Source organism: Homarus americanus, unplaced genomic scaffold (assembly GCF_018991925.1).
Source record: "Homarus americanus isolate GMGI-L3 unplaced genomic scaffold, GMGI_Hamer_2.0 scaffold32583, whole genome shotgun sequence".
Taxonomy (NCBI): domain Eukaryota; kingdom Metazoa; phylum Arthropoda; class Malacostraca; order Decapoda; family Nephropidae; genus Homarus; species Homarus americanus.
In genome coordinates this window covers 14601776-14616934 of record NW_024713129.1, presented here as the reverse complement: position 1 = coordinate 14616934, position 15159 = coordinate 14601776, and the positions used below count along the sequence as shown (strand labels likewise).

The 15159-nt window shown below is 34.3% G+C and overlaps 3 protein-coding genes across 5 annotated transcripts in view; 1 reads left to right on the top strand and 2 right to left on the bottom strand.

The window, feature by feature from the left end:
- The window catches only part of LOC121868235 (mitogen-activated protein kinase 14-like), a 46422-nt gene extending 41911 nt beyond the window's left edge, over positions 1-4511 (bottom strand). For all 3 annotated transcript variants that reach the window (XM_042368569.1, XM_042368559.1, XM_042368550.1), the window contains exons 1-2: positions 4268-4511; positions 1178-1307 (exon numbers count right to left, since the gene is read on the bottom strand). In XM_042368569.1, coding sequence (XP_042224503.1) covers positions 1178-1307; positions 4268-4377 — 240 coding nt within the window. In that variant the 5' untranslated portion in view covers positions 4378-4511. The remainder of the gene's footprint in view (positions 1-1177; positions 1308-4267) is intronic.
- A 1343-nt stretch (positions 4512-5854) lies between these two features.
- LOC121868224 (N-alpha-acetyltransferase 40-like) lies at positions 5855-12627 on the top strand. The gene is made up of 6 exons (XM_042368538.1): positions 5855-5979; positions 7056-7175; positions 7624-7769; positions 10282-10443; positions 11322-11480; positions 12038-12627. The coding sequence occupies exons 1-6, from the start codon at positions 5974-5976 to the stop codon at positions 12144-12146; spliced, it is 702 nt and encodes a 233-aa protein (XP_042224472.1). The 5' UTR covers positions 5855-5973; the 3' UTR covers positions 12147-12627.
- Positions 12628-13586: 959 nt separating this feature from the next.
- Positions 13587-15159, bottom strand: part of LOC121868183 (dihydropyrimidine dehydrogenase [NADP(+)]-like) — a 30218-nt gene continuing 28645 nt past the window's right edge. Inside the window, exon 21 of the mRNA XM_042368494.1 lies at positions 13587-15033. Within this exon, the coding sequence (XP_042224428.1) occupies positions 14925-15033 (109 nt within the window). The 3' untranslated portion in view covers positions 13587-14924. The remainder of the gene's footprint in view (positions 15034-15159) is intronic.

Here is a 15159-nt window from a genome sequence, read left to right as displayed (position 1 = left end):
GCTGGGTCCCAGGAGAGATGCATAACCTAAGAAGACGGGTAAATTCAGCCCGATAACTTTTAGGGTGGAGAACTGTGACTGCCAACCCTGAGACATGAGGATGGAACTTTGATTGATAAATACAAGGTTCACATCTTAACCATACATTTTTAGGTTCCGATATACCTCAAACTCGAGTAGAACGCTACCTTAACAAACCCTTCCCCACCAACCAATCAACAATAGATTATGTCAGTGAGAAGCCAGGTACTGCACCAGGTTTACCAGTACAGTAGTTATGGACAGTATAAGACACTGCAGTCAGTCAACCATGACAGTACATTGGGAGGTCGAATAAGAACTTGCATTGCAAGACGTGTTTATCAGGAAACACAAGAAGCAGGTCTCTTCACGTGGCTCATATGCAGTCCTACCAGTATGACGAGTAGTAACATAAGATTTAAATCATCTACTGTATATACTTAACCCAGCAGATGTAACACTGTATTGTACTGGGTGTATCAGTGTTAACATACAAATACTGTACGTACACTGTAATCCAGGAACCTGACAAAACCTAATTCAACTTAATTTGGGGACACTGTTTCAAGGGGCAAAATAATGTATTGCTTAAAAAAATTAAAATATGTTATTTCAAAATAAAGAATCACAAACAACATAATAATCTCCCCATTAGCCGGAATTCCTGTCCCTACAACTATCCAACAGCCAGAATTGAAATTGACCCAGAATTTTTTTGGATTTTTTTTTTCAATTCTGGGTCTTTGAACGAGTTTTTAAGATTAAAAATCAGTCACATTTTTTTATAAATATCTCCATTTTTTTTTCCAGGTCTAGGAACAAATTACAAGGATGAAATAATGTGCAATTTGTGGAAAATTCCAGAACACTCTAAACTTTTCTGTTATGGGTCTGCATCAAATAACAAGCATTATAAATTAAAAATTACCGATACAGTACCTTATAGAGTATGCACACATATATTTACTCAAATATTTAAAGGATGTATGTACTTGGCATTACCACTTTATCTCAGAAAATTCCACAATTCTTTCTCAAACCTGTACGTACTGTATGCAAACCGATACAAAATATATATGTATCACAGTAAAATTTGTCCTTGGATAGCCCACCTTACATAAACCCAGACTTGTACAGGTGCATACCCGGTACTCACATTTTCATGGTCCATGTGTTTCAACATGCGAAGCTCCCGATATGTTCTCTTAGCATGAATATGTGTCTGGAAGGGCCGAGCCAATTTCTTTATAGCTACTTTGGTATTTGTTTTAGAGTCATTAGCTGAACTGAAAAAAATAAGAAAAAACAACATTTATGGACATTGAAATGGGAGAGGATACAAAATCATCTTTGTATAAAATAATATATTGTACAGTACTCCTGATAAATATTGGTAATATTTTACAATGGTTGTGCTCCTTAACCAACAACTTGAGGAAATTATTCAGTAGAAGATAAATGGTTTCTTACCAGCCCTAAAATGGGTAGGAATAATTTTAACCTAATATTATTTCTACCATTTTTCCATCCCAAACATATGTATGGTTGAGCGCTACAACTTACCAGCTCCTGCCACATATGAATTATCAGAAATAAAATAGAGAAATTTAACCTACCTAACCTAACCCAGATTACCGTAGGTAAGTTAGGTATATTAGGATGATTCATTGTATCTTGGATTAATCATATACCATGGTAGTAGCGGGCAAGTTTATGGAAGTGCCTCGGATGTAAACAATGGATACCAGTACATCAGTAAACTTGCTTTCATAAAATGATAAATTTATAGTAGTTCACACAACTCTGTTAGAAAGTCAAGACTGTTTTTCTAGTGTATTTTTTTGTTTTTTTATTGGTTCTAACTTTGATTTCCGTCGGAAATTGCCTGTTTTTTAGTTATCGCCCCCCTTATACCCCCAACAAGATAAGGGATCCTGTTGGGAACCGGGGTTTGGGTGGGGGAGAGAAACAAGCATTTTCCAACAAAAATCATGGCCAAGTGAATACAAAATACATAAAAAAAAAAACATGAGAAAGGCATATAAACCTAACCTTTTAGGGGGATGACCTAACCTGACCTGACCTTACCTTACCTAACTGTCACTGTGTTTTTTACGTAACCAGACTCTCACCTTATGGGGGAATCACCTTTATTTCTTACCTAATTACGAACTAGAATCTTTACTGAGGTCGGAAGAGCACTATGAGATTTAAAAAATGCTATAGCTTGTTCATTTTTTCCCCAAAAGCGCAATGAATTCCATATAATTGAAGTGACACCCATCGCAGACTACCATGATCTGAAATTAAATTGAATTTTGAAGCATGAGACCCAAAATCACAATCGAATCTGACTGGGCAAAAAATATAGCAAATTTATGAAGGCAACACGCTGAGAGGGAGGTCGGGTAGGCTATAATGGCTGAAGATTAATGGAATTAAATATAGAAAGATTTGGCATGCGCTATTTCTGTTATTATACGTTTCTGACGGTAATGTAATAGAAGAAAATTATCTTAAAATTAGATGTCTTTTTCGAATGTGATAAAAAGTTTGGGGTAGGAATGTTGTGTGAACTACTATAAAAATACCCATAAAAAAATCCAAACTAACCTACCTAATGTACTTGACCCAACATTAAAAAAAAAGTACTACAGTAGTTATGTTTTATCATCTATTTTTTTTTCTGTAGCGGGAATCAACAAATCAATCTTCAAACAAAACATGGAGAAAAAAATTACATAAAATAAAAATATTATGAAAAACTTATTTCTTTCCATCTCTTAGAGAATATCACCCTCAAAATGTTGTAAAGTATTACCCAAATATGTAAGCTTTGATTTTTTTTATTTTAACAAGAACTTAACCACACACAGTAATAATGTATGTACCGTAGTTCATTCTAACTAAAATATGAGTTTTTGTGTTTTTAAATATACAACTGGTAATTTGAAAGCATGAACACTGAGGCCACAACCTAATTCACTTTATTCTCTTTGCCACTTGTCAGCTTAGTAGCAGGGCGTGTATGGGAGCTTGAACTACTTATTACAGTACATGTTTCAGTGTGGGAAATCTTGGCTTCAAAGAACACAATAAGTTAGGCGAGATACTGTAACTGGCAGGTTATTCCAGCGTTCACAAATCTTACTCGAGAGATGTTAGCACTCTATAGTTTTCTGTGCAGATACAGTGAAGCAACTGAAGCTGAATCATGCTTACAGGATTTTCAATGGACTGTGCCCAAGTATCTAACAACAAACATGCAAAGATTAGGGATATGTACCAGCAGGGCACTTGTGGGAGTGAACATAATTTGATGGTACCTGGTGTCTGCGGTCATGCAAAAAAAATCTTCCTTACTGTTTACCTGCAGTCTTGGCACACATAAAATTATATAGTACAGTATTCCCACGGTCTACTTGTAGTTTCAAACATAGGTTGGGTGGATATATGAGCGATAGGGATTGCCCAGTGTGGGCCAATAGGCCCGCTGCAGTTTCCTCCATTCTTATGTTGTTGTACTGTATACTGTACCTACATTGACTAAATTCATGCTGCACTGATTAAATCCATACATAATAAACATAATTATCCAATTGTAAACCTGCTTGACAATTTTTATGAATAAATATTATTATTATCATTATTATTATTATTATTGATAGCTTCTTTAACTCCAGGCTCTGTGACCTCTAGTGCGGTTAATCACATGCATCTTCAGTAAATTCAGTAATTTTCCTCATTCTCCCATTGAAGTTACATACTAGTAATTAAAACACATACTGTGTATATATATATATATATATATATATATATATATATATATATATATATATATATATATGACAAAATCCAGAATAGGTTTTCTTTCATTAACAATAAGCTCATTAAACAACACAATTACCATAAAAACACTGCAAAAAAATCCTAATTTTGACCATTCTCAAAGTGGCGACCCTAAATGACCTTCACTACATTAAAAGTGAACACAATATAAGACATTAACTTAAAATTGTTCAACATCTAGTTGATAGCACCAATCCCGAGTACCTTCTGCAGTACAATCGGGAATAGTTATGAAACTAATGATCTTTGTGGAGGTTCTAGTAATTTAAATCCTAATGGCATTATTGTGAATTAAATTATGTTCCAAAATTGCCTGGGGTAGTTTAACTGTCACCCACAATTAAGCCTCACCTATGAAAGAATTACTTCAGGAGATAAAAGTTAAGTTTGTACTCACCAAACTTGTCCGTACGCCCCCGACCCCACGGGAGACAGCATTGTGTATCTCTTAGGCACCTCCCATTCCGTCTTGTTCAATTCCACCGTGTGGAAATCGGGCTTAGGCATCTTGAAACGACTATAAATAACCTTCTCTAATTCAATTCAAATTCTTTCTGGAGCACATTTACACTGTCACCAGCTGCAGCCTCCACGTACACCACTAGCTAGACCCCGACTGAGAGACACTGTTGCCACCACACGCAGCAGCCAGTCATCCTCACCTGCCACCACTCCCGGTGTTCATGCTAGATTTAATAACTCTACGCATTCTGAATATTTATATAGTTTGTATGCATTCTTTTATTAATATGCAGAATTGAATTGAATTATTCATATGCTTTTTAAAACCCAATGAAAGATTGTTTCAAAATTTTACAGCATCTCGCAAGGTCAAATTAATGCCCCTGTTTTAGCTGTAAACCAGTAGTTTCATTTATAATTATAAACTGCTATCTAACAGGTTGATGAAGGTCTGGATACATCGAACTGAAACTTGCTTCCAAAATAATCCTATTCATAATTTTAATCTAATCTATTAAAAGGATTCTATGGTCATTCGCTAAATGTTAGCAATTATGTTTTTCCCGGGATATATTTATATATAAATTGATCTATACCTTTCCTTTATCTTTGACGGCTGTCACCACTTGACAGGTCACTAACCACTAGTGGTCGGCCAGCTCTAATGTACGCACCGTTAGCAAGTTCTGGGCATGTTACGGGGGACTTGAATACATTTAAACATGTGTCAGTGTTGATCAAGTAACGCCAAAGAAGTTATTAGCTCTGGCAGTTTCCTGTGTTAACTTACTTGAACTTGAAGCTGTAACCTCTACTGGGACATTCACCCGCCAACTCCCGGTGATTAAAAAAATCAGCTTTATGTTGTCTGATAGACCAACACAACAGACTCAGACAAATACAGTATAATTAGTCAATATTATGGCCGCATAGGTCAACCAGTATACACTACAGTAGGTGATGAATTCCGAGAGACGACTAGATAAATGATCGGCAGATAAAGATGTGTTATACTTTATTTATCGTTTCCGCCACTTGTACTAACTGGTTGGACGGTTTTAATATATTGTTCTGAATTTATGTTGTAAAGCCATTAGCTCATCCACCATTGTTACAGAAGTAAGTGAAGATGTGGATATTCAGCGGGTGTAAAGCCTTTGTCCAGAGCACACTTAAGTAACCCGAGTAACTTAAGTAAAAAGCTGAGTAACAAACTGGAACCAAATAACTTACGCTGTATATCTATAAATACAACAATAATCAAGTGGAAATAAAATTAATGTAAAAATGTATTCCTCATATCCAGTTCTTTTGGAAATGTATTTTATAGATGAAAAAGAGCTAAATAGGCTAAATAAAAGCAGATACAAGCCTAATAATATTAAGAATAGTTATACATTACATTATAACCTGGCAAAAAATAATGGTTAATTAATAAAAGGTGATAATAATCACGAATTTCAGATAAACAAAAAAATATAATCACATATTTTTTTTGTTATTTACCGACACAATAGGCTTGTTGGCCCTGGCTGGTGGTGTCGGATAGGTTCCCGCGTCCAATGATGAGGATATATGACCTGCGCTGAGGATATATTAACACCACACTGAACCAAGAGCAACGTCCACTAACACAGCACAATGAATGTACGTACTTGAGCGTTGGTAGTTCATATGGATGTTAGGATTAACCGTATAGGTTCAGACAGTGTAAAATATGACTTGTGATGTGTCAGCCAAAAAATTCGCTCGCATCACCTTAATAAAAGCTGTCGTGTGTGCTAGACCACAGACTTACCCTGTGGTAACTTAAGTGTAGACTGAATTGTTGTAGTTACACCAGTTTCACTTAGATACAACTGAAAACATGCTGAGAATTGTTGGAAATACATGTAGTAGTATTGTGTGACGTTCTGGAAAGACCACTATAGCACAAGGATAATATCAACCACACCAATCAGGTCCTGTGTGGTCGAAACAATTTTTTGGGGTAATACTGGGGAGATGGCAAACATTAGAACACGTACGATTTCGTTCCTTTTTTTCCACGTATGTTCTTTGGGTGATAGTAATAAAATTTATGACAATGCACAGAACCTGACCTAACCAACCATAGAAACCTACCTAACTTGGCCGGGGGCAAACCCCTCCATATTAAACAGAAAGTACTTATTTTGATATCTGGTACCAATAAAACCAACTTTCTTGAAGCAGCATGGTGTAATTTTGTTTTCTGTGGACATGAGAGTATGCTCAGACCTAGTGACCTGCTTGGTCAAAGCTTAAACAAAGAGCGGACGACACGTGCCGACACAGCAGAATTTTTTGGCTGAATATTTATGGTAAATAATTCATTTCTTCACATACAAAGACATGTAGAGTAGACAGCATTATAGTGTCATATGATCAGAGTTTCACCATATTTTATCATGCAATTACCCTACTCCATTTTATTTGATATAAAATATGGTATGCTATTCAAGGGCTTGCACTGCTGATCACTATTGCCAAGTCTTGATTTTTTTTTTAAACATATTAATAACTGAAGTTACAATTTTTTCATTCGTTTTGGCAAATGTATATTATAGTTAATAGATTTAAAGTATCCAGTGTGATCTCTGCATCCATCACAGTACTAATGGCATTACTTAGGCTCATGAACCTCTCTAAAGCACAGTAGGTCTTGTGCTTAGTGTTACAGTATCCTTTGTGTGTTAATACAGGAACGACAGCTGAAGAAGAGTAAATCTAAGGAGAAAGGAAAAGAACGCAGAACAGCTCTCAAGGCCGAGAGAGCTAGACTAGCTGCAGCTCAACTCCTAGTCAACCAAGCTAATGCAATGGTAAGATTTTTTTTTTAATCGGATATTATAGTAAAAACATAAAATTTTATATAAATTTAACAGTATGTACTTACATCATTAGTTATTTCTATACAAAAAGTATAAGTTAACATTTTATTTATTGTTGTCACTGTGTGTTTTAAGTTCATGTTACTCTGTCGTCATGTACAGAAGTCCGTTCCAAAGAGGAGTTTCTTCAGCAAAAATTATCATAAGGATTTACACTTTTCAGAAGTACAGTATAGTATATCAGTTCTTTATGTTTTGTCATGTGATTATTGTTATACTTATTCATACATAATGATCAAGTATGATTTTAATTTCTTTGTATGTGACACATTTAAGTTGGTCATATTTATAAAGTTCTAAAAAAAAATAAAGATAATCTAAAAAAAAAATACTGTAACATTTATTAGTGCATCAACTGTAATAATACAACAAATTCCAGCCGGATCCACTATCAAAATTCCCATTCTTTAACAAGTACGAGCGCAATGGACTGAGCTGCACGCTTATATGTAAGCGTGTCAAAGATTTAGACCCAGACATGCTGGAGTGGGCAATTGATTTATGTAAACAGAACATGCAGCCTTTGTAAGTACTGTACTACATCATTTCACATTTATTCTATTACTCACTATAATCTACCATCAGTAATGACAGTTTATGTACTTACTATTCAATCATTTACATAATGCAGTGTTTAGGGGCATTGGAATTCTTTAAGAACATGTACATTCTTAAACATGTGATATTCTTAGGCATGATACTTCAAACTGTTGAAATTATGATAACAAATTTTACAATGCAGAAATATAATAACATTTACCCTGATATGGCTGTTTGTCATAAGCAATCTGAATTTACTAGTCCTTGCTAAATTAAGTCTGATTACAGACTCTCTCTTTGTTAAAGGTTGAATTACCCGTCCTCGGCTAATAAGACATCTGATCCAATCCACCCCACCCCAACACCTTCCCTGTGTCTTCTGCATTTCCTCTGTTCTGCTGCTTTGTTGCTCTCTTGTCCTATGTATAGCTTGTACAATATTTTTTTTTCTCCGATTAGTTAATGACACCTTGTATTGCCGAGTGATTGTTAATGCAATTGTTCATTTAATACCAAAAGCTAATTTACAGGCACCTATTTTTTAAAAAACGCTCTCGTGTTTAAATTTGTCGTGCGTATTTCGCCTGGTCGTGTGTGATGCCTGGTGAGGTGCTTGTAAGTTATTACTATAAAGTACCTTTTTGGTGTTAAACGCTGTTTTCCCCAATGAGCATGTCTGGAAAACATCCATCTGCCTCCTCTGGGGCGCCTAAAGCTAAAAAGGCACGAAAAACAATCACAATGGACGTGAAATTAAATGTGATCACCCGCCTTCAGAGAAGAGAGCATGTGTTGGAGGTTGGCCGCGTGCTTGGTTTAAGTGAGAGCACTGTTCGGTATATGATGCTTCCCCTAACGTGTACCATTTACTGTACATGTATTCTTATGGGAAAAAATAAGGTTTAATTTACGCGTTTTTTAATAAAGAGGTGGTTTTCAAGAAAGTAACCCCTGCGTAAAACGAGAGGTGGGTGTACTGTGTTCAGGTGAGAAGGATCTCATCACCACAGAAATAAATGTGTGGTTTACACTGTACAGTAAAGTGTAAGACCAAAAAGGGACTGGACAAAACTTTCATATTGTAATGTAAATAAAAATTTATGAAATTTCTTCTTAAAGTAACTCATCATTTAGTCTCAAGTATGATGCAATTTGTACATCCCAGGCCAAGCACCAATCACACAGTAGGGTTGTGTCCACACTCTACCATCTTCTAAGGCCACACTAAATACCCGAAGATCTTTTTTCACTTATTTTACCCTGGAAGAAGACTGCCCCTCAATTGTTTAATGTGTTTTGATTTAACATGTTCTATATTTATTTTTTATGTATAATGCAGTGCACGAGTTAAAAATAGGGGCTAGTTTGATTATGAGGGTGTATGTTATCCATTATTAGCAAGAACGAATCATAGATTTTTTTTAATACTGATCATGTACCTCTCAAAATGTTGCAAGTCATATTTCTCACCTAAGGCAATATTGCACAAATTATCTTTTCCTTTTTCACTTTATCTGCTTGCTCCTCTCCAAACACTACATACCAAATGGGCATAGGCTAACTTACACACTGAGAATTAATAATGTGAATGTAGTGAGCTTTAAGTGATCTTGGTAAATTATGCGAAGTTATTATAATTGGAAGGATAAAAAAAAATAAAAAAAATTTATAACTGTTGCACAACCCCAAAACTGTTAGCGGATGTACTGAATATAAGTGATATATTTAGACCGGCATTTTGTTCTTGTGTTTGCAAGTTATTTTGTTAATTTCTTGATATTGTTCATTATGTCTTGCTTTCACAATTATTAGAAGTTAGATATATAAATTGTGCCAAACACTAGTGTTTACTTTGTTATAGAAGTGAGATTACTAGCAAAGAAGGTACGCAATATAGTGTGAATACAGGGAGAGTTATAATGAAGAAATTTTACTTCTTTAATAACTAAATTTGGTAAAGGTGTAGATAACGGCTACCACCAGAAGTTGTTTGTTGATTTTATTTATTTTTGCTGTTCTTGTTGTTTTGATGATTTCAAGTATATTAAAAGAAACTTTCTATTATGATTTTAAGCATTTTTTTTATTTACTCTATCCCGCTTCACAATTCTCCCGTTGCCATTTTTATTTACCTCACTGAATCCCTCTTCAAGAGACGTTTCCTATAAATGATGGTGAACGGTTCCACGAATTCCTCCTCGCCATTGCTGATTTATATCAACCTCAGTATTAAGGTAAATTGTTTAACACAAATTAACACGATAATGCGTAGAACCTGACCTAACACACCCAACCTATGGGTATGTTAGGTCAGGTTCTGTGCATCGTCATTTCCATTTTTGTGTTTAATATGATATTAGTGTGCAGAAAAAATTTCAACCAATTCCTTCTGGTGGTAGCCGTTATCTACAACTTTACCCTAAATTTCGCTAAGTAGTACAGTACAGTATCTCCATGTTAGATCAGGTAATCATCTTAATCTCTATGTTTTTGTCAGGTATGAGAAGAGCACCCAGGGGTGGCATGAGAATGAGAAAAGAGAAGAAATGATGGAAGATGCTGCATGGTATCTCATGGCTATTGATACAACCTCAGAAAAAGCTGTAGCTTTCTCTCACTTCCGGTTTGATATGGACTATGGAGATGAAGTTCTATATTGGTATGTTAGTGAGTGCATTAACTTACTAAGGTGCTCTCTTATATCAGTTTTTAATCTCCCTGTATATACTAAGTTATTTATTGTCCAGTACCTTATAATTCCTCTGGTGAACACCTTATACTGTCGGTCCTTAATTTACACGGTCCTTGAAAAACACAAATAGAAACCTTGTTAAAAAAACACCAAAGATTAATGTACATACACATACAATAAAACATTAAAGCTGTAATGATATTTAGATTTGCTAATAATCTTTAAGAGTGTTGATGATGATAATGTTGGAGTCAGAAGTTTGAGGATTCACCCAAACAGCCTGAGGAGTGACTGGTGATATGCTTGCAAAAGAATGCATTGGAGGTGGTAGGAGCCTTGGTGAGGGTCAGTTGTTTTGCTTTATTCTGCCAATCTTTGTACACTTCTCTGTAAGGAGTCGATGTATTCTGTCTACTGAATTTTAAACTCCGTTCCATAAATAGATCCTCTGGTGACTGATGAATTATGTGTAGGTGAAACTATGCACAATAATCCGTGTGAATTGTGGGCCGATTGTACTCTAGTAGTTCAGTTACCGATTTTATTCGTCTCTTCCTTAAGCTTCCCCTCCCCACTCTACGTATCTCTATATACCTGTATACCTTTCAATTACTTCAACCCATATGGTTACAAGATATTTCTAGGTAATTTAAACAAACTTTGAATCATCAAGGACTTTAGAATTCTATGATGTTACTGTAAATTTACAATAATAAGTTTTTACTGTAACGAGTCATTTTATGAGGGTTTTTAAGAATTCATTGTATAACTCCTCTAACTCTTTATTGTGTACTTAAATTCAAAACCATGTGGTATCTCATTTCCCCATTACAACTTTCTACCAGCTATGAACTGCAGTTGGAGGCAGATTGTCGCAACAAGGGCCTTGGAAAGTTCATGATGCAAGTTTTGGAGTTAATGGCATTTTCAAATCAGATGCATAAGGTTGTACTAACTGTATTCAAACACAACCCTGATGGTATGGCTTTCTTCACAAAATGCAAGTAAGTTTTAATTTAATGTTTCATGTTGCCCTTTTTAAACTTTAAAATATTGTAATGCAGATTCTCATTATTTAAAATCAATAAATACATTTATAGCATATGTCACTATGGACAAAGTGATGTAGACACACATAATAAAAATGGAAAGAAAAAGATCTTCATATAGATGTTTCCATACAACACAACACTGGCTGGGACTGTTAAGTGAAATTTACTCAAACAAAAGGTCTTTGTGATCAGTTGAATACAGAATTACAGGAAAGTATTCAAGCACAAACTTCAGTTGTAAAAGGTACTACTGTACAGGTAATAGTACACTATTAAATAGGGAAAATTCTGATTATCCAATTGGTAAGGGAAGATGCAATTTGGACTCGCTCACCCATCACTGTTTTGCTAAGTATAATATTGAAAACTTTGATACTACTGCAAAGGTATATACAGTATGTGTTAGTATGTACAGTACAGAAAAACATATTCACACTGTACTGTATTTGTAAATTTTCTAAGAATATAACAAGCTCAAAGAATTAAAAAATTTCTGTTTCTGTTTACAGGTACGAGATTGACGAGACATCACCAGAAGACACTTATGAAGGATCATATGATTATAATATACTCAGCAAGTTAAACAAAATGAAACCCACTCAGAAAACCTCTCTTTGAATATATATATATATATATATATATATATAAAGTAAGATGTAAAGACCATATATAATAAGCTTTTGTACCCCCACATGGTAAAGGAGTAACAGACTTCAGAGGAGCACCCGTTGTAGTGTTGCATATGTAAGCAAGCATTAGAACTCAAGCTAATTCCCCTTCAGGTTTGCCAGTTATTACTATAACTCGAGAGCATTCCAGAGTGTGATGGCAATTGTTTTAACTTGTATACTGACTTAAAATGCTTTTTATAATTCTAGAAAAGTTTTTAAGATTGTAATACTGTACACAGATTAGAACTCCAAAAATAAGGACAAAATTGATGACCAATTTCAAAAGAAGTGTATGAAAATTTTTTATTATGGACTTAGGTACTCAAAATGCTAGAAACATCTTCAGTATGTAGATAACTGCCAAATATAGCTAGGAGAAGTTCTTGTATCTTTTCCACCGTTTTCTGATATAAAGTTGTGATGATACATTGATTTGTTCATATCCTGTCTGTCATACCGCACTCAAACACAAGTAGTTTAAAAATCTCTCAATGGACTTCTCAAGTTTTAATGTTCCCAATAAGAGGTGCCTTTTTGTCCAGTACATTTAGTGGACTAAACCAGTAAGTTCCACCAGTACAGTATTGGGAACATTGACCAGGTGATTACTTGGTAGAGCTTGCTAAACTCAGTATGGCATCTGACAATGTTTACATGACATGCAAAATAACACACTGAATTTACATGTGTTAAAACTGTTAAATGCATTAATATTTCCTCCAAGCACTTTTTAATAAAAGTATTAATACGTATACAGGTTGATAACCCTTTATCCGAAAACTGAAAAGCTCTGAAAACCGAAAGTTTTTTTTATATAACAGGGATTAGCCCACCCAGGCATAGATCACTGACCCACATCGGGGCCTGGGGGGTAAAAATGTAATAGTAATACTAATTATTCATAGTAAATAAAATTTTTAATTAAAAAATGCACCAAAATAAAATAATAACGATAACAATAATAATAAAATTTATAATAATAATAATAATAATAATTACAATAATACTGTATTAATAAAATAAAATAATAATAATAATAATAAAGAAATATACAAGAATGAAAAAAGATAAAAAGTGAGAAACATGACCTAAACCTATGAATTATTATTATTATAATTTTTATTATATCCCACCCAGGCCCCAATGTGGTCAGTGACTTGTGCCCGGGTGGGCAAAAAAAAAAAATCTGAAAACCGAAAAATTCCAAAATCCGAAATGCCTCTGGTCCCAAGGATTTCCGATAAGGGATTGTCAACCTGTGTTTCATAAATTACCATTTTCAATATGCCATCAGCTGTTAAGATACTGTAATTTAATACAGTTCTGTATAAACAGTCGAAATGTTTGTTTGTTTTTTTAAACAATGTATATAAGTTAAACATTCTAATATTTCCTCTAAGCACCTTTAATGAAAAAATATACAAGAATACCTCGGTTTTAACAGGATGCGTTCCTAAAACTCATTGCGAATATCGGGGCAATTTTCCCCTAAAGAAATAATGTAAATTGGGGAAGATGCTTGGTGAGAATAGCGAAATATTCCTTTATACATGCATTCATAAATAACTACAGTACAGTATTTTGGGAAAAAGTTACAACTTTTAAGTAAAAATCTATACACTACATACTGGTAACTTCATAATAATAATACAGGCAGTACCTGATTTATGAAAGGATTCTGTTCCTGGAAAACCTTTCATATATCAAATGCCATTTTCCCAGACTCCCATTATAAAAAATTGGATACGTTCCTATGAAAAAAAAAATATATATAGCTACAAAATAAGTTTCTAATGTCAAATTTTAGTGTAAGTAATAATTATACAGTAAACTATTATTAAACGTTATAGGTAGGTAAAGTGCATGCAATACAATAATTTTATATTTACGAGAAATTGAATTGCTTGAAACTTAATGAGAAACTGCGAGGCCAAACCAAGACATATGATTTTAACTTTGTAGTAATGCATGCATGGTATGTGCAGGCATCCTTCATTATCTCAATGTTTGGTATCCAAAAATTTTATTCTTACACATCTTTTACAGTATATGTAAGCACTCCCCGCTTATCTCAAAGATAGTTCAATTGAAAATTCAAATTCAATTCAAGCCACCCCTTACCCCCTGTGGTGAGCCCTCCAATAAAGTAATGTACCAACTTGTGTTTTAGGAGTGGTGAATCCAAGAACCAGAAATGGAAATTCTAAAGAAAACTAAATAGTTGCTTTTGTACCCAAGAGTTTAGGGGGAAGTGTCGGGTACTTAGTCTGTGTATAATATATTATTTCACTAATTATTAGTATTATACAATGAATTATTAAAATGAAAACTAAATGATGTACACTACTTCAATTGGGAAGAATTATTAAATGTGTGACTACATACATGGTATTTTGTTAGTGACTTGAACCAATGGCATTCAAATGCAATGATGTTATCTGTTAAGTATTAGATATATTCTTACTTGCTTTGTCCTGCTCTACTATGAAAACTGTGTAACATTTACTTATACAGTATTTGGAGTTAAAGTGACCATTAAAAATTTAGGGCATTATTAATTTAAAAACTTATGGGAGTCTTACATGTGAATACCACAATTATTTAGCTACTTTTAATTTGAAGACAAATCAATATTTTCTTTTACTTACGACTGGCTACTTGAAGAAGCTTGTAAAAACACATATAATAACAAGAATTGTGAGGAGACATAAAAAGATCAGAGGAATCACGCAGAAGTTAGTTCAACAGGTGCCACTGCAGGAATTCGGGGAACAACTCCTGTGTCCAGAGGGATGCCTCTTTTTGGAATGTATGGACCCTGACGATCAACCATTCTGTTAAATGATATATATAGTATAAATTAAGTTTACATACTTGGTTTATTACATTGTACAATAGTTTGAATATTTTCATGACCTCAAAAGCTATTACTGTACTATATCCGTGTCTAAACAAACTAT

Bases quoted from the DNA above. Each gene is read 5' to 3' on its own strand.
- LOC121868224 (XM_042368538.1), top strand. The intron at 7,176-7,623 runs GTAAGATTTTTT...AACAAATTCCAG, and splicing joins TCAACCAAGCTAATGCAATG to CCGGATCCACTATCAAAATT. The intron at 11,481-12,037 runs GTAAGTTTTAAT...TTCTGTTTACAG, and splicing joins GCTTTCTTCACAAAATGCAA to GTACGAGATTGACGAGACAT.